The following is a 20417-nucleotide window of genomic DNA, read 5'->3' on the forward strand; positions in this document are numbered from 1 at the left end:
GTAGAAATTAAAGAACACTTCATTAATCTTCAGGTGATGTACATTGTTTACCATGTGTATCATGAATGGCCGTGATTCTACATGCAGAGGTCTTTTTTCTTAGGCCAGTGGTTTTCAAAGCGCGGGTCGCAACCCAGTATTGGGTTGCAGAATGTAAGGCACTGGATTGCGGCAGTTCTGGTCACCACCACTGACTGGGCCATTAAAAGTCCTGTCCTTTGTGCCGCCTGGCTAGGGCAGGCTAGTCTCTACCTGTTCTGACACCACGCTGTGGCCTGGAAGTGGCCAGCAGCAGGTCCAGCTCCTAGGTGGGGGGGCCACATGGCTCCACGCACTGTCCCTGCCCTGAATACTGGCTCTGCACTACCATTGGCTGGGAACCGGCCAATGGGAGCTGGGGGGCAGTGCCTGCTTGCAAGAGCCATGTGGAGCTGCTTGCGTACTTCTGCTTAGGAGCCGGACCTGCTGCTGGACGCTTCCAGGGCACAGCATGGTCCATGGTGCCAGAACAGGCAGGAAGCTTGCCTTAGCACCTCCACTGCACCACTGACCAGGAGCTACCCAAGTAAGCCCGCACTCCAACACCATGCCCCAACCCCCCTGCCCCAGCCCTGAGCCCCCCCAACCCAAAGCCCCTTCCTGCACCCAAAACCCCTAATCCCTGGCCCCACCCCAGAGCCTGAACCCCAACCCAGAGCCCTGACCCGCTCCTGCACTCCAACCCCCTGCCCCAGTCCTGAGCCCCCCCAAACCCAGATCCCCCTCTTGCACCCCAAACCCGGCCCCACCCTGCAGCCCTCACCCCCACACCTCAATCCTCTGCCCCAGCCCTGAGCCCCTCCCACATCCCAAATCCCTCATCCCCAGCTCCGTTGGGTTGCAGACATCAATAATTTTCTTCAACTGGGTGGCCAGAAAAAAAGTTTGAAAACCACTGTCTTAGGCAGGTTTCAGAGTAGCAGCCGTGTTAGTCTGTATCTGCAAAAAAGAACAGGAGTACTTGTGGCACCTTAGAGACTAACAAATTTATTAGTGGGCTGTAGCCCACTAATTCCCAGAAGTCCTGCCGGAGTCAAAATAGGGTGAATTCAGATGTGCTGAGTGCAGCTTATTGAGTTCAAATCTACAATTAATCAGGGATCAGCAATTCTGGAGATGGAGCTGTGGCATAAGATAAATTGAGCTCTTTTACTTTTTTCTCCAGGTTCCCTCTGCTTCTCAGATGCAAAAGTTACAATTTTATCTCTACTTTCCCTTGAGCAAAATAGCCTGCTAGAAGATTTTGAGGGTTCATTTTTCTCCAGGAACAAGCCAGTTTCTTTTTCAATAAAAATTTTGAAATGCGGATCTAAGTAAAGAATTAAATCTCTAACTATAAGGCTGTTTCTCTCTGAGGTCTGTTCCTATTTGAAGAGTTATTGGGACATGATCAGAGACAACACTTGTATTAATAGAGGAGTCAATTACAGAATTAGCCAAGTCCCTGGAGATCAAAAAGAAATCTATACAGGAATAGGAACCAGGTACCAGAGAAAACTATGAATAGTCCCTACCCATTAGATGTATAAATCGCCAGATATCACATAGTCCCAGATCTTCAATGTGCAACTCCAGATCCATTCTAGTTTTGGTTGGTATATGACTCTGAGGCTAAGATTTGTCCAATCAAGCACCTCATTTAAATCCCTAACAATAACAGTAAGGATATGGGTCTGCCATGTAATTTAATAAAAACCTATGAAAAGTTTTAGGAGCATCAAGCTTAGGTCCATACATATTAGCAGTGATTAGTTCAGATCCATTTGTGGTGACTTTAAGGATTAAAACTCTGTCCTAATTGTCTGAAATTGACTCCAAGACTATTACTGACAGTGCTTTATGGAAGAGGATAGCTATCCCTCTGGATTTGGATGAGAAGCAGCAAGACACTGCTTTTCCTGTCAACTCATGTTCTAATTTAGCAGCCTCATCTGTGGTCAAGCGTGTCTCCTGAAAAAGCACTTCATCTGCCTTTGTTTTCTTTAATAATGAATACACTTTTTTCTTTAAATGGAATATTGAGACCCGTTACATCCCAGGAAATAAAATTAAGATTCAGGACCATTTGGCTGTGTTAGGAATTATTTTGTAGCTTTACAAATGAAGGGGATGGAATGTTTGTATAATTTGCTCTATTACGTCTCATCTTCCGCCCCATACAGAAACCCATTGGGGTGGGAGTCTATGGATGAAATGTCTCAGACACTTATTCCACAGATTTTGGATTACCTTGCCAGATGCTTGACACTTGCCAGACTTCCAGGGAATAGGTAGGGGAGAAGAGCATAAAAAGACAAGATAAAGCAAAAACATAACGTACATATAACAACTTCATACCAAGCATAGGCAAGCACAATGAAAAGGCAATAGTTGTCAAATACTTAACATTATATAGACAAAACTAAACCATTCGTAAATTCCGGAGGGGGTCAGCCAGGGAGACACACTATCCAGGCCGGGAGAGCCACCAATATCCATTATTTAAAGTATTATTATTATTACTATTATTTATTTAAAACAGGCATCCTATTTTCCTCACACCAGAGTAGTAACTACATGGTAAGGAGATAGAAAGGGATCATGCACTCCACAAATGTAATACTTCTTAACTAGGTATGTCAAGGTTATGTATATTATCCCCTAATTTGTACTTTTTTCAGTTTGCCAAACCAAACACCAGAATACTGGTAATTCAGGTTGGTGCACTGAGTAAGACATTGTATGTTGTGGGAATTCCAGAGCCACGTGTCCCTTCCCTTTTTAGTTTACAACCAAACATTCAGTTTCCCTTCTTCATATTAACATACAACTAAGAGGAGAGGAATCTAACTGCTCCCAAAATTGTAAATTATTGCACCAAAAACACAGCAAATAAGTGACTCCTCTATATTAACTTCATACTTCATGTTCATGAACTCCAGATTTGAGCTTATCGAAGGCGTTAGGATGGAGGAAGGAACTGAAGAAGATGTGGGGGGTCAGGGCAAGGGGGAAGAGGAAAGCAGTGTATGTGGGGAGAGAGGCAAGCAGGTTCAGGGTGAGAGGGAGAAAGTAGAAGGTGACAGGGAGGGTAGAAGTCACTGTTCTTGTAGCTCAGAAACCCATGTTGGTCTTCTCCTCTGCTCTGTTGGACCATAGGTAGTACAACTACATTGCTCAGCTCCTGTGCAGCTTTCCAGGACATCTTACAGGGAAGAGAGCCATCTCTCCTACTTCCAGCACATCGGCTGTCAAGCTGCTGTGCTTTGAGGAGCTCCAGCAGCAAGGCACTGCCACACAGCAGGGTCTTTCACTGGCACCAATTTTAAAAAGTGACATCAGAGCCCTCAGATTTCTACAGAGCATCAGGGAGCTGCACCGCTCCATCTTTGGTGTATGTTGGTGCCCAGCTAATACACAGACCTTGTAATATTTACAAACAAATGGTTCATGCTGATCTGCCACATGGGGATGTTGTCAAATGTTTCATGAATACCCCAGCACAAATACAGGAGCAAAGAACTTAATATTGCTAACACACAATTTAAATAAATCCTTTCCACAGTCAGTTCGCTCCCATGAGATCAGTTCAGGATGAGGTGTTCCCTTAACTCCCCTGCTGGGATGCTTCACAGTTAACAATTTGATGAGAATTTATATATATGTCCCAAAAATGAATAAAGTATAAGCTTGGAGCTGAAGAAATAACCCAAATAAGTCAGTCAGTCAGTCAGAATAATTGGATAGGTTCATAAGTGCAGGTAAGGCAGACATAACAACTGGGAAGTAAACATGGTATAAAACAGAACAGATACTCATTTCACTGCAGGTTATTTAAAAACCTTTTTGCTTCCTGTGGCTTTTGGAACAGATACACTTCCTCACTAATCCTGATATGAAACTGAGCTGGAAACTTTACAAAATATTTAAGTCCTTGCTGCTTAACCAGTTCCCATCCTCTTTTAAAGCCTGATCTCTGTTCAACCACATCTTTTACAAAATCTTGAGAAATCATTATTTTATTTTTTGGCGTCCCCTCAACCGTTCTCCCCCCACCCATGAGCTAGCTGCAATATTTTTTCTTTTGCCGTAAATCTGAGAAATTTGACAATCAGTGCACAAGGTTTAGCATTCCAGGCTGTTTAGGAGCCAGAGACCTACAATGCTCATTCTAAATCAAATTTAAAATCATCCAGCAAGCTGAGCATTTCTCAAAGGAGCCAAGGAACAAATTCTAGGGAATGATCTTTCTCTGCCTCTTCAGGTACTCTTGATAATTCTCAAATTATTACAATGAGACCTTCCCTTGAGATCTGCCAGTTCAGATTTAAGAAAAAATAAGTCTGTGCTTCTCTGCAGGTGGGCAGAGAGCCCTTGTACTTGATCTTCCACTGATTATACTCTTCTTTCTGCTTCATTCACCCATCTTGTCATGTCAGCGCTGGCAGAAAGGAGTTAACTGAGGTAACAGTGTATCTGTCGTGTGGCCTCATGACTACTCTAGCTAGCCTGTTCCCAAGGAGATTGGTTCCCCTTCTCCTGAGGTGGAGGTCATCTAAACTATACAATCGCGTCTTCCCATAGAAAATAGACCAATGTTCCACAAAACCAAAACCCTCCACCCTACACCACTTACCTAGCCAGGAGTTCACTTCCAGAATTTTCTGCTGTCTTCCTTTGCCCTTGGCACAGCCTTTCCAGGTTCTCTCACCTGAGAGAACCATCACCAGTATTGCTCCCTCCCATGTCTCTTTCTCACTGGGAAAAAGGACCTCCCAGCAGGCCTGGTTCTCAGGTTTGTAGTCGCCATGTCCCATAGGAGCTATAATCTGCAGAAAGCCTTTTTTCTAAACTGAAATTTTTAAAGCACTGTGCTAGGCTTGTATCCTGCCTTAAAGCGCCAGCATGCCCTGTTACAGACTCATAAGCTGAAGATTTTTCTATGGCAAATCAAAACATTATGGCCCAGATCCACCAAGGTAGACTCCTAACTTCCATTGACCTCAATGGAAATTAGAAGACTAAATACCTTCGTGGATCTGGGCCTAAATCTTTTTTTTTCAACTTCACTGGCAATATTTACATCAGCGTATAGGACAGATGATACCACCTACTCAGTTAGCCCCTGAACCTGTAATGAAGTCTGCCTGCACAGACATCTTGGCAGAACTGGAACCTCACTGAGTAAATGGTAACATCATTCTTATACTTTGACACAGATTATGGCCAGCAGTGACTCAGTGGGGCTCCATGTGGGCTCAGGGGCCAGCCCATGAAGAGCTCATAGCAGGATTGACAGATTCAGCAACTTTCTTAAATCACCTGTCCCTATGCTCTTTAGATACTAATAAAGCCCTATATATTAGTTCCATTCAGTCATTAATTGGAAGATATCATTGATATATGAAGCAATAAAAATAAACAAATTTGAGAATACTCATTTTATATTAGTTCTTTTCAGATAATTTTATGATCTACTTTTCAAGTCATTCTCTTTCTAAGAGGACATAATTTTTCAATACATTTTCCCTGTACTAATTAATTAAGTGTGTTTCAGAGGTAAATACATCTAGGATATACTATATGTAGCAGCTTTCAAGACAAACAGGTGACTGCCAAGCAGATCTACAGACACTAGAACAATGGTTCTCAAACTGGGGTCATGAACAGGTGTAAGGTGTCATAACCACTCTGCTCTTTCTATATTGCTAAATGGGAGAGGGATCCCAGATAGATACTAAGGGGTTTCATGGGGAAAGCAGTCAAGGGATGGAAAAGGTTGAGAACCACTGCACTGGATTATAGACTTTTTTCTGTTCATGTGTATGATCACTTTAGAGCAACTCTGACAACTGTTCCACTTTTGCACTGAATTTCCTTTCAGAATCAGAGTAGAATGTGAAAGTGTTTCATCTCTCTCTCTCAAATACTAACATATACAATTTTTTCTTTCTGGACACTGGTCCAACACCAGTAGTTAGAAAAGTTTACAGGTCCTGGAAGCATTAACTGTTTTAACTAAATGTTTCTATCAAATGTTGGAGTTTAAAATCAAATCATTCTGAAGACTACATTGTTTTATTCCTTCCTACAGCAATTCTGATATGTCCTTAGCGGTCAATACCTCATTAACCATTAGAATTAAAGATTCATGCTTTATACCACAATGCAGGCTCCAAGTTTATGTCTTTTCTTTTGTTAGCCTCTACAAACTTCCTATTTCTGTTAATCTTTTCAGCTCTTGAGAATAATCTCTTCCAACAAATCTGTGAGAATGACTCCAGCTCATATATCACCAGAGTCCTCAGTTCATCTTCAACTCTTCACCCTGGATTTGAAACATCCAACGAACGTAATATTGATCAGTTTGGTAAAACTCAGACTCCAGAACTTTATGTCCCTCCACCTACGCAAGAAACTATCAATTTTGTAAGTAAAGCATAATTATTGATCATCTTTTAAAATAATTATGGCTGTACTTACATTAAAACATAATTTCTTACATTGTTTATTATCCTACCAAGAGGCAACATGATCAAATCATGAATTCTTTCAATAGACAAAAGCAAGATTTGGACAAAGAATATTTAAAGTGAGATCTGGAACTTAATTGCTAATTATTAAAAAACTGCCGTTTACCAAAAGAAGTAGATGTTGGAGTCTTAGAATCAAATGGAGATCTGTAAAATATATATTATGCCAAGGATTTTCAAATTTTTCATAGTATGGACACATCTTAAAGTTAGCTTTCTCCTTCCATTCACAATTGTACAAATCACCACCCCTTTGTGAATGCAACTAAAACAATTTCTTACATGGAAAAGTACTATTAGGAAATATAGTTATCTAAGAAAAGAAAATATATGTAGCAAAGTGCACATGTACACTATGAATGAATGTACAGAATGTACGAATGAATGTACAGAACATGAAATTCACTCTTAAAGCAACATTTTAATGGGGCTTCAATCTGGCCTCTATTTTTATCCCTACAGTTGAGTATGCACCCAGTTTATATGCCTAATTATACAATAGAAGACATTTTTATGTGGAAAATATGGTAATTGCCTGTGCAAATGTATTGTGAAGGCACAGTTTTGTGCAGTTAGAATGAAATCCCATATGTTGAAAATTAGATTCTATAATCTCTGAGGAGAAAGTCCAGGATAAACATCTTAACACACTTAAAACTGATTTCTCCAAACAAGGACACTCCACTGAAAAGATGATTGCATCATGGAACAGCCCACCCAAATACCCCAAAAGAACCTGCTTCAATACAGAAATAACTCCTCCCCCCGACCACACCAGCTTAGTTTTCACCTACCACCCCACACTGGAACCCATGCAGGGTATCAAACAATCCATATTTGATGGGGACCCCATTCTGAAAGAAAACTTTCCTGAACCCCCATTTCAGATCTTCAAACAACCTCTGCAAGCTCATCATCAGAAGCAAGTTCCCCACAGATCAGGACACATCAGTTCAGAGTGGCACCAGACCTTGCCAGAGCAACAGATGCAAAACCTGAAGACATATCTCCACTGCTACAATGATCAGCATCCCCCACAACACACCTTTCCAGATCTATAGGTCCTAGACATGCCTATCACAACATGTGGTGGACCTCATCCAGTGCACTAAATGCCCAGCGACACTTAATTTAAGGTTTATTACAATAACCTGTAACCCACTAACCCTGTCTTTTTGCCCTATGACTGCAGAGGTGTTAATGGGCCACTCTACCTTGAATAGTCCCTTACAATATGTGCCGACTACTTATGTTAAACAGTCTGTTCCACCTTGCATTTTGCAGTGATGCTGGGATTACCCTTCCCAGGCCTGAAAAAGAGCTCTGTGTGGCTCAAAAGCTTGTCTCTCTCACCAACAGAAATTGGTCCATTAAGCGATATTACCTTACACATCTAGTCTCTATAATATCCTATAGGCTATTGTTAGCTGATACCAGATCACTCAATTTTCAAGCATTTCTCTCTTTTCCTTTCTTTCTGCATGTATTATGGACACCCAAGGGGGGGTGCAGGGTTGTTTTTTTTAAAACTATTTTAACAGTTAAAATGTTACAAATTCTAGTGATATTTTCCATTCTAAGGAATATCTGTTCAAACCAACAATATGTTACCCAATAGCAGAAAAGTATTTTTTAGGGCTGTCAAGCAATTAAAAAAAATTAATTGCGCGATTAATCATTCTGTTAAACAATAATACAATACCATTTATTTTAAATATTTTTGGATGTTTTTTACATTTTCAAATATATTGATTTCAATTATAACAGAATACAAAGTGTACAGTTCTCACTGTATGTTTATTTGTTATTACAAATATTTGCACTGTAAAAAACAAAAGAAATAGTATTTTTTCAATTCACCTAATAAAGTACTGTAGTGCAATCTCTTTGTCGTGAAAGTTGAACTTACAAATGTAGAATTATGTACAAAAATATAACTGCATTCAAAAATAAAACAATGTAAAACTTCAGAGCCTACAAGTCCATTCAGTCCTATTTCTTGTTCAGCCAATCACTCAGAGAAACAAGTTTGTTTACATTTGCAGGAGATAATGATGCCCGCTTCTTGTTCACAATGTCACCTGAAAGTCAGAACAGGTGTTCTCATGGCACTGTTGTAGCTGCTGTCGCAAGATATTCACAACTTTTTTTACATATTTACAATATTTACAATGCAATTACAGCTATTGAGTCATAATGGGCAGGATTTTCCCTGGACTGGCCCTGGATTCTGGTTGCTTGTAAACAAGGGGATGCAGAACATAGTGTCCAGTTATAAAAGTGACAAATCAGCTCACCAGTATCCAATATTATTTCACATTAATCTATAACACTACATGCTTTAAATTTCTGTTTGAAATGCTGAAGTCTGTAATATTATTTCTTTTAACTGAGAGTATACATAGTTTCGTAAGTCAAAAGCAATGCATTATTTATAGATCTGGAGTTCAGATAATTCAGAGAAAGCTCTCCATTCTGTGATCTATAATTCCATTGTTTCTAAACCTTGGAGTCATTTTTAAAATTTGGGGTTAGGTTAATGATCTGCTGAGCTTTACAGGTTTTAGGAAGGGGAGTTATTTTGTCCAAAAAATGCTACATATTTCTATTTCTCTAATCAGCAATTCACTATCAATTGTAGATTTCTTTTCAAATTCTGATATTTGATCAATTGTATTCACTTCTTAATATGATCTGGTTAACCATTCAAAATCCTGACTATCAGCAGTAGGGAGATGAGATGATCCCATGCGACCATGAATGGGAGGAGAAATGTCCACAAGACAATCTATGTATTAAAATATGGTCTGCATAATTTACATGTTTATCGCCTTCTGCTCTAGTAGTCTCTTAGGCGCTAGTTTCCTACTTCCTAAAAGTAGGAAAGGCAGAATGCATGCATATCGCCCTGCAAATAATACAGCAAATAGGGTGCCATCCATCTCAGTGCCTAGATTCAGGATGTAAATGTCACAAAATCCCTTGGAACTACATACTAGTAATTATGAAACATTTCACAGATTCATTTTACCCTTTGTTCCCTCATATCCCTGATTTTATTTACTTTGCCAACAAAAAGGTTCCTGCGGCGTTGATTAACTAGAATTAGGTTTGACATAGCCTGTGGCTGAATTAAGTGTGCAGCTTTCTCAGTCCGGCAGCACCCAAGAAGTTCTAAAAACACATTCCAAAAATAGCAAGAGAGAGATGTGGAAATTCACAATTCATTACAGAAGTATGAAATTGCCGACCAGTACAGCTAAATAGCACATGAGAAAATACTCTTAGCCTCCTACATCATCTCAATTTTTCTCTTGGTATGTGAGTCTAAATAGAATTTTACCATTAATGTAAACTTTGAATCCTTTTGTAGCTGAGCCCTCCAGAGGCTGACAGAGAGACGGAGCTGTTATCTTTCTCACTGGATTATACTGCTAGCACACCTTTTCAAAGGAACATTGCTGATAGTCACAGACAACCAGTGACCTCTTCTCTTTATGGCAGACCTGATGACTTGGAAAGTAGAACTCCTAGTCCAGATGTACCTCTGCCATTCAGTATAATCACAGATGTAGAATGGCCTTCAACAGTTTTGCAGCCTCAAGTAATAGCAACTAGAAAAGGTAAGGAGCAAATGCTGCTGCTAGAATTTGGAAAGAACAAAGATCTTGTTCTTGTCTTGTTATTGTTGGTTTTTGTTTTACAGTAGGTGTTTGTTTGGGTTTCTTTAAGGACTTCGTTTTTTCCTCCTAAATGCTGACTACTTTTCACAACACTTTGAATACAACCTATTTTAAATTTTTTATTATGCCAAATGCAGAGTGTATAAGGAGGCAGAGTGGATTAAGTGAATAAGTCATTTTCATGCTTGGAGAGTTGAGTTCAAATCATTTAGCTTAGACAGAGAAAAAATGTAATTGCTCAATACGCAACTGAGAACAATTAGCAAACTCTGCTCAGGCAAGCCTGGGGCCTGGAGATGTAGCAGATGTTTCTCATCAAGGATGAATGGCATTCACAATATTTCAGGAGGTAGCCTGCTCACTAGACTTACCTCCACTATTTTTTAAGTCTAGGCAGTGTTAACAAACCTTAATATTTGCTAGACCCTAAATTCACTAGATTATATCGGGAACAAAATAAAAGCATGTATAAATTGGGAGTTAAATATTTGCAAACCACTAATTTTTTTTATCCAACTGGTTGCTGTTGCTTGGCAATGACATTTTCTAGAATAAGAGCCCAGTTCTGGCACCTCAACACTGATTTAGGTTCCAGAATAGGGATTTAAGCACCCGAATTTGAAAACTGAGCCACTAGTCCATATATCTTTCAGTCCATTCACATAGCTTCCACTGATATCAATGGGAATTTGATTGAGGGCTGTATATGACCCCAAGAGATCAAGTGAGTGGAAGAGAAGATGGTTTTTATTTACTGAAGAAGGTTCTTTTATAAAATTCAATTTAACACAATAAAGAAGAAAATTCCCAGCTAACTTAACTTGATGTGTTTTCAGATCCTAGGTGCTTGGAGCCTATGAAACCAGGAGACTGTCGAGATTATCTGGTGAAGTGGTATTATGACAAGGATGCCAATTCTTGTGCCCGATTTTGGTATGGAGGTTGTCATGGCACCAGAAATAGGTTTGAGACAGAAAAAGAATGTCAGAAAACCTGTATTCATGAATGAACAAGTAAGCCACATCTATGGCTGGAAGCTATCCTCACAAATCCATAGTCATCTTTTAAATTGAAAAGATAAGAAAATTAATTGTGCAGCATATTGAATGCAGGGACCAGAGGTATTCAACTCTTCAATTGGTCTCCCAAGTATAACTGTCTAAAGGGATGCAAAACCTGATTTATAGAAGTACTACAGTAATTCAGTTGTTTTGTTGCCATGTAGAATATTTCCCAGATACTGTTTAACATGTGCCTCCATAGACGAGATATAATTCCTAGCCCTTAGGTAGCATTTTTCATCCATAAATCTTAAAGCGCTTTTCAATAGGTGGGTAAGCATTAGTATCATCATTTGACTGATGAGACATGGAGGGTCAGTGATGTTACATAATTTACTTGGGGGCACAAGTGGGAATATTGGACTGCCTATAGTCTGAAACCTCCAAAGAAAAGCTATTGTATTGTCTCATAGCTATAGCTCTCTCTATAATAGCTACCTCTATATAGATTGATGTTTTAGATATCTCCTTAATGTCCAAGACATTTTTAAAAAATTAAGGTTTTGCTGTAAGTGGCATAAGTGTTTACAGTTAAACAACCAGAGCTGTGGGTACATCATATTAATTAGGTGACATAGAATCCAACACAGCAATAGCTGAACCATTATCTCTGGTATCAGAATTAACTTCCTTATTTTTGCTTGTGAGCCTAGGAAAGTGTCTACTCATCTAAATCACAGAGAATATGATCTTTTGTTTAAAAAGGTGACTTTAAAGTGCAGTAATTGCATTTCTCAAAGCTCTATAATAATTAAATTAATTTTATTGCCTTCTAGAAACTGTCATTTGGGATTGGCGAAGATGACTGTTTCTGGTGTGAGTACAGGAATGAACACTTGAGAAGAATCCAGAATGATGTGCCAATATGAACACTACTAGCATACCTTTTAGTGCTTGTCATAATATGACAGACATTCACATTAGCTAGAGCGTAGACACGCTCATGTATAGCATATATTATCTAGATCTTCACAGTAATAACTTTATTATGTATTCAAAGGAATATACCTTTTCCCTCCAACTTTGTTGTTTTAATATAGTACCGTATATGGTAATTATCATTTCAATTTTAGGATTAAGATGTCAAACATTTTGATACTCAGCATTTAATAATAGAGGCCTCAATCTTTTTGAAAAATAAAATATGCTACAGTTTTAAACAGAAATTAGTGGTGCTTGAAATTATTTCTCTTGTTACAGCACTTAGAGCAGCGAATGAAAATGTGTCATTTATGAGTATCCCTGGGGGATTTAAATACCATGGATATAGCTGAATCAGTGTTTTCTTCTGTTGAAGTAGGTTTGGATTTACCACTAGAATAATTTTGTCAGTTAGAAAGGTAAGCCCTGTCAAGTCCTTTTATTATATAATTATGGTAAAATCTATGAGTGTCTTCAACTCTTAGGCTATTTAACATATTTTGATATCTCAGGGCCCTGCATAATAGAATGAAACAAAAAAAGTATATACATGACAGTAAAATAAAATAAATTATGTTGCAATTAAAAGGGAAAAGCACTGAAAGGTGTACAGAAATCTTTATTTCTATTATACTACTTTTTGCTTTCAGACCCAACCCTACCTGAAGGCATTGTATAAGCTAAAACTGGTTAAATTAGTAGAAAGTAGTCTTGCATTGTTATTTGTTTGGAAATACAATACTTATGCCTGCATAGCACTCATGCCAATCTTTACATGCTGATCATTATGGTTAGATGGATCAGTCTGCTTACACAGTTTTAAGTTCCTCTTAAGGACATCAAAAGGTATATTACTATTTACCTCAGATGTTCTTCAAAGCTCACTGAAAGAAATGCTGGAGCATATGATTTTTCCAAAGGACTAGTGATTTTGTGTGCCCAACCAGAGACACCTAAAACAAGGCATACTTTTTAGAGAAAGGGTGCTCACCCATTTCTGAAAACGAGTCTCTGGTAACGTGTCTCAAGTTGGATATACAAAAAAGAGGCAGCCCAAATCACTAGTCACTTCTTAAAATGTTGGCCTGTATGTATAGAACTAATATTAGCTAATGATCACTTCATCCTGAAAAATGGGGGATTTAGTGCAGGGGTTCCCAAACCTGGTTTGCGGCTTGTTCAGGGTAAGCCTCTGGCAGGCCACGGACGCTTTGTTTACCTGACCGTCCGCAGGTACGGCCGCTCACAGCTCCCAGTGGGTGCGATTCACAGGTCCCAGCCAGTGGGAGCTGCGGGAATCAGTGGCCCGGCCCACACCACTTCCCGCAGCTCCCATTGGCCGGGAATGGCGAACTGCAGCCACTGGGAGCTGCGAGCAGCCATACCTGTGGATGCTCAGGTAAACAAAGCATCTCGTGGCCTGCCAGGGGCTTACCATGAAGTAGCCATGAACCAAGTTTGGGAACTAAGAAAGAAGAAGTGGGGCCGCTTAACACTGAGGATGGAGTGGAGGTTAAAGATAATCTAGGCATGGCCCAATATCTAAACAAATACTTTGCCTCAGTCTTTAATAAGGCTAAAGAGGATCTTAGGGATAATGGTAGCATGACAAATGGGAAAGAGGATATAGAGGTAGATATTACCATATCTGAGGTAGAAGCGAAACTGAAACAGCTTAATGGGACTAAATCGGGGGGCCCAGATAATCTTCATCCAAGAATATTAAAGGAATTGGCACCTGAAATTGCAAGCCCATTAGCAAGAATTTTTAATGAATCTGTAAACTCAGGAGTAGTACCGAATGATTGGAGAATTGCTAATATAGTTCCTATTTTTAAGAAAGGAAAAAAAAGTGATCCGGGTAACTACAGGCCAGTTAGTTTGACATCTGTAGTATGCAAGGTCCTGGAAAAAATTTTGAAGGAGAAATTAGTTAAGGACATTGAAGTCAATGGTAAATGGGACAAAATACAACATGGTTTTACAAAAGGTAGATCGTGCCAAACCAACCTGATCTCCTTTTTTGAAAAAGTAACAGATTTTTTAGATAAAGGAAATGCAGTGGATCTCATTTACCTAGATTTCAGTAAGGCGTTTGATACCGTGCCACATGGGGAATTATTAGTTAAATTGGAGAAGATGTGGATCAATATGAACATCAAAAGGTGGATAAGGAATTGGTTAAAGGGGAGACTGCAACGGGTCCTACTGAAAGGCGAACTGTCAGGTTGGAGGGAGGTTACCAGTGGAGTTCCTCAGGGATCGGTTTTGGGACCAATCTTATTTAATCTTTTTATTACTAACCTTGGCACAAAAAGTGGGAGTGTGCTAATAAAGTTTGCAGATGATACAAAGCTGGGAGGTATTGCCAATTCGGAGAAGGATCGGGATATTATACAGGAGGATCTGGATGACCTTGTAAACTGGAGTAATAGTAATAGGATGAAATTTAATAGTGAGACGTGTAAGGTTATGCATTTAGGGATTAATAAGAATTTTAGTTATAAGTTGGGGACGCATCAATTAAAAGTAACGGAAGAGGAGAAGGACCTTGGAGTATTGGTTGATCATAGGATGATTATGAACTGCCAATGTGATATGGCTGTGAAAAAAGCTAATGCGGTTTTGGGATGCATCAGGAGAGGCATTTCCAGTAGGGATAAGGAGGTTTTAGTACCATTATACAAGGCACTGGTGAGACCTCACCTAGAATACTGTGTGCAGTTCTGGTCTCCCATGTTTAAAAAGGATGAATTCAAACTGGAGCAGGTACAGAGAAGGGCTACTAGGATGATCCGAGGAATGGAAAACTTGTCTTATGAAAGGAGACTTAAGGTGCTTGGCTTGTTTAGCCTAACTAAAAGAAGGTTGAGGGGAGATATGATTGCTCTCTATAAATATATCAGAGGGGTAAATACAGGAGAGGGAGAGGAATTATTTAAGCTCAGCACCAATGTGGACACAAGAACAAATGGGTATAAACTGGCCACCAGGAAGTTTAGACTTGAAATCAGACGAAGGTTTTTAACCATCAGAGGACTGAAGTTTTGGAATAACCTTCCAAGGGAAGCAGTGGGGGCAAAAGATCTATCCGGTTTTAAGATTCTACTCGATTAAGTTTATGGAGGAGATGGTATGATGGGATAATGGGATTTTGGTAAGTAATTGATCTTTAAATATTCAGGGTAAATAGGCCAAATCCCCTGAGATGGGATATTAGATGGATGGGTTCTGAGTTACCCAGGAAAGAATTTTCTGTAGTATCTGGCTGGTGAATCTTGCCCATATGCTCAGGGTTTAGCTGATTGCCATATTTGGGGTCGGGAAGGAATTTACCTCCAGGGCAGATTGGAGAGGCCCTGTAGGTTTTTCGCCTTCCTCTGTAGCATGGGGCATGGTTGACTTGAGGGAGGCTTCTCTGCTCCTTGAAGTCTTTGAACCATGATTTAAGGACTTCAATAGCTCAGACATGGGTGAGGTTTTTCATAGGAGTGGGTGGGTGAGATTCTGTGGCCTGCGCTGTGCAGGAGATTGGACTAGATGATCAGAATGGTCCCTTCTGACCTTAGTATCTATGAATCTAAAACCCCTGATTTAGTGTCTGTTTAGAATGCAAAAGTCAAAAATGAGGAGACTACCAGGGAAACATTGAGCTTCACAGTGTTGCTTGCTTCAGTAGCAAGGGTTCAGAGATTTAGAACAAAATCAAGCTGTTAAAAGATCAAATACTATTTTCTTTCACAATAAAAAAAAAAGGGAAATTCTCTTCACCTCTTATTTCAAAATATACTGAAATTTATTAACAGGGCCACCAAAAATCGGCTATTCTTTTGGTCATAGCAACCGGGGCACTGCAAATGATATGGAAAAACTCTTGTGGAGACTAAGATTTTATTGGCCCACAGGATAAGTGGCCACACTTAGCAGGGCACAATTACACATTCATTCTAATAATTCAAGACAGAACTCTTTATTTTACATGTAATCTCCTCAAATACCACCAGATGGGGGTAACAATAAAAAAATTACAAAGTCCCTCCTAGCACGAATAAAGACAGAGGACTAGAAATTCTCTTTACTGGATGGGAATTCTACAGAGCAAGGCAAAGACTAGCAATTCCGATACAGATCGGGTGGCAGAGACACTAAGGATGCTTCAGTCACTGCCACAATGGTATGCACATGGAACTCAGCCTGTTCAGTCTATTTCTTTAGAGATTTGTGTGAAAACAAAGCAAGGCCCACACAAGCTCTATTTTAAGCAAACAGCCTTTTATTTTTACATTCTGAAAAACACCAAGTGGGCAGCATCTTGTCGGCTTCACATGAAATAGGCTGTCCCAGGCTCTTTCACAGATGTTATGCATGTTATTAAAAATAAGTTATATTTTGGTAATTTCGAGTTGACTAGCGTTCACATCACAAAACCAATGAACTGTTACCACTCTGACGTATTACAAATGTATCCGTGACATTTTAAAATCCTGATTCCCTTTAAACTGAAACCTAAATACTAATATGTTGTCTACATTATATAATTGGGATCATACTTTATACATTGTTATATAAATCCACATTTACATTTAATAATGGAGTATATTTCAGACTGGAAGAGCCCCCTGGCAAAGTATAATTGGAGAAATAGAAATACATATTTTCTGCTCATGAGGAAGATACTACCTGTCCCCTTCCTAGGAAGTTTTTGTAGAAATACTGGGCGGTCGGGTGGAGGCGCGCCGGAGGGACGGTGAGGGGACTAGCAGGGAGGCGAGCAGTGCGAAAATGAAGTGAAGAGAGAAGAGCAGGAAAGGAGGAGGAGGAAGAGAGAGAACAAAGGGAAGCCAGGCGAGAGGAGGAGGCAGTGCGGGGAAATGCCTGGGAAAGCTGAGAGAACAGGAGGCCTGGTGGCACCGTAGAGACTAACAAATTGATTAGAGCATAAGCTTCCGTGCGCTACAGCCCACTTCATCGGATGCATGGGGTGGAAAAAACACGGCTGCCGCTCTGAAACCTGGGAACGCAGAGAGATTGCAACGCTCTGGAGCTGCCTTACCCTGCTCCGCGTAAGAGGGAAGCTACAACGGCCTATTTTAGGGACCTCGTGAGGCGGTGGGGAGGGAAGCCCGAGTCCAGGGAGGCTTTGCTCGCTAACGGGCTGGGGCGGGGGCGCCAGGGATGGTGCAAGTGAGCTTAGGGGCCCCCTCTGGAGCCCGTGTTGCGGCCTCGTGCTGAGCAGCGCCCGGGCAGCCCCTTATGGGAGACGCTGGTGCCAAGGGAAACCAGTTTGTGCTCGGGATCTCCCGAATGTGCCTTCACGGTGAGCAGCACCCGGTGTAGGGAAGCGTCTGGTTTCAAGCCGGTGGGTGGGGCTCCCTGCGTCACGTAGCTCCGATGGGATTATGGGGAGGGAGGCTTGAGAGTCGGCATCTCCCGGCCCCCCCCCCCCCGCTTCCCCTGGCTCCCCTAGTGAGTCCGCCCCAGGCGCCCCCGCCGGGCGCTGAGCGGCGTGTCAGGCGCCAAGCCGCGCCGGGACGGCGACTGCCCCGCGCTGTACGGGTCCCGCCTCCCAGCGGGCTTTCGCTGCACCAAGGGGGGCCTGCGCCGCGCCTCCGCGGAGCCCCCCAGCGCCCCACCAGGACCGGCTCCAGAGCTGTGGAACTGCTCACCCCGCCAGCGGCCCCGGCGCCTCCCCGCAGGCACGCCTCGCCCGCCCGCCGGCCCCAGCGCGCAGGAGGCAGCGGCCCTGGCACCCAGAGCTTTCCCTTGTGGCACCGGGGGCTGGGGGGGGGGGGGGTCTGTCCTTCCCCTTCCCGTGCCCGCCCATCCCCCCGCCTCAGTGCTCCACCGGGACTTCCCCCTGGCCCACCACTGAGCACATACGCGCCCCCCCCCCGTCCCCACTCCCCCTGCCCCTGCCAGCCGCCACCGCTAGCCCGCCCGACCGCTCCCCCAGAAACCTCCCGCTGTGCTGCGTTACTTCACCCCCCGCCCCCGCCCGATATAGCGCGGTGTCACCTCTTACGCGGTGAGATTTTTTGGGGGGCCCCCCTCCCCGAGGACAGCGTTATATCGGGGGAGAGGTGTGTCCAAATGCACCCTAAACTCATCTTATTGTCACATACCTTAAGATAAGATTGCTTCTTCTCATTTCTGTGTAATCGCTTTTGCTCATAAGGGTTGCAGACAAATAACAAAAAGAAAAGGAGGACTAGAGACTAAGGTGCCACAAGTCCTCCTTTTCTTTTTTGCGAATACAGACTAACACGGCGGCTACTCTGAAACCAGACAAATAACACTTGACTAGATCCAAGTACGAGGTGGCCCGGCCACATTCTGTCTTTCCCACTTCCCAGTAATGAAACTTAGTCTTAACCACAACACCTCTGAAACTGCTCTTGGACAGAGACTTTAAATCATGCAGGTTTAGGAGGTGTCAATTCATGACATGAAGCAGAATTTGAATTGGTGTGTTTTACACTTCCAAACACATTCTAAAAGTACAAGTAAACCCTGATTTTCCAAACTCTGGACTATTTGAATCTCCATGTTGTCTGCGATTCATATTGTCCAAGGTAGTGGGGTATACAAACCCCTTACGGGGCAACAAAGGGTTAAGGAGCTGCTCTGGACTCAGCCAGCCCTGCCCCGCCCTACCTGCAAGAGAAGCATAGACTGGAGGGGAAGTTAAAAGGGAGCAGAACAACTCACTTGTGGGCAGCCCCGGGAAGAGAAAGTACCCTTACTTTGCAGTTCCAGAGGAAAGGGCTGAGGGAAGCCAGGATCTCTCCCAGGAAACTGCCTGAAGGGCCCGCCCTGAGGGAAGGGAGGATCTGCTTCTGTTGCACCTAGAAAGGGAGGTATTTCCCCCTTTTGCACACTAACTCACTTTGCTTGTGTTAATTCCTCTTGTTTTGTTTATGGCTAGCCCAGAAGGGGAGAGACTTGGAACTGACCTGGCCAAACGGCCAAGTCACAGGAGGAGGCAGCCACTACCCCCGAGAGCTGCCATGCCACGCCTGGCCATGAGGAGGTGCCAAGCAGTGAGCTGACCCCTTTCACAGCCTCCTGTGATAGACAATGAAGTTTGGACACTACCCGGATGGTAGGAAGTGGCCCAGCGAAGGCAGCATTAATGCGCTTCTGAGTGCCAGACTTCTGGTAGCCCTCACAGGGGCGTGGGCTGGAGCCTGGTGGAGTGGGAGAGCCTGGGCTCCCCTACCTCCTCTGCGTTTTGAAGGGCCTAACTCCCTGACCACTAGGTGACACTCCTCATGAATGCCAACCATCACAGACCTAGAACAGAAACCAACCAAATACATCTCATATAGGAGCCACTAAAAAAAGAATTTGAAGAACAACTAGCGAAAGACTCAAAAGCAACAGCAAAAAAAGTTTTAAGTACATCAGAAGCAGGAAGCCTGCTAAACAACCAATGGGGCTACTGGACGATTTTGATGCTAAGGAAGTACTCAAGGAAGATAAGGCCATTGCAGAGAAACTAAATGAATTCTATGCATCGGTCTTCACAGCTGAAGATGTGAGGGAGATTCCCAAACTTGAGCAATTCTTTTTAGGTGACAAATCTGAGGAACTTTCCCAGATTAAGGTGTCATTGGAGGAGGTTTTTGAACAAATAGATAAATTTAATGGCAATAAGTCACCAGGACCAGATGATATTCACCCAAGAGTTCTGAAGGAACTCAAATGTGAAATTGCAGAATTACTAACTGTGGCATGTAACCTATCATTTAAATCAGTTTCTGTACCAGATGACTGGAGGATAGCTAATGTGATGCCAATTTTTAAAAAAAGGTCCAGAGGTGATCCCTGCAATTACAGGCTGGTAAGCCTAACTTCAGTACCAGGCAAACTGGTTGACACTACAATAAAGAACAGAATTATCAGACACATAGATGAACACGATTTGTTGGGGAAGAGTCAACATGGTTTTTCTAAAGGGAAATCATGCCTCACCAATCTACTAGAATTTTCTGAGGGAGTCAACAAGGATGTGGACAAGAGCGATCCAGTGGATATAGTGTACTTACATTTTCAGAAAGCCTTTGACAAGGTCTCTCACCAAAGGCTCTTAAGCAAAGTAAGCTGCCATGTTGGGATAAGAGGGAAGGTCCTTTCATGTATCAGTAACTGGTTAAAAGTAGGGCTGTGAAGCGATTAAAAAATTAATTGCGATTAATCAC

At 42.0% G+C, this 20417-nt stretch overlaps 1 protein-coding gene across 2 annotated transcripts in view; it reads left to right on the forward strand.

Annotated features, from left to right (window-relative positions):
• The window catches only part of COL28A1 (collagen type XXVIII alpha 1 chain), a 143875-nt gene extending 131452 nt beyond the window's left edge, over window positions 1-12423 (forward strand). For both annotated transcript variants that reach the window (XM_038390002.2, XM_038390001.2), the window contains exons 33-36: window positions 6257-6447; window positions 9925-10174; window positions 11071-11247; window positions 12072-12423. In XM_038390002.2, the coding sequence (XP_038245930.1) occupies window positions 6257-6447; window positions 9925-10174; window positions 11071-11243 (614 nt within the window). In that variant the 3' untranslated portion in view covers window positions 11244-11247; window positions 12072-12423. The remainder of the gene's footprint in view (window positions 1-6256; window positions 6448-9924; window positions 10175-11070; window positions 11248-12071) is intronic.
• Window positions 12424-20417: the final 7994 nt, after the last annotated feature.

Source organism: Dermochelys coriacea, chromosome 2 (genome assembly GCF_009764565.3).
Source record: "Dermochelys coriacea isolate rDerCor1 chromosome 2, rDerCor1.pri.v4, whole genome shotgun sequence".
Taxonomy (NCBI): domain Eukaryota; kingdom Metazoa; phylum Chordata; order Testudines; family Dermochelyidae; genus Dermochelys; species Dermochelys coriacea.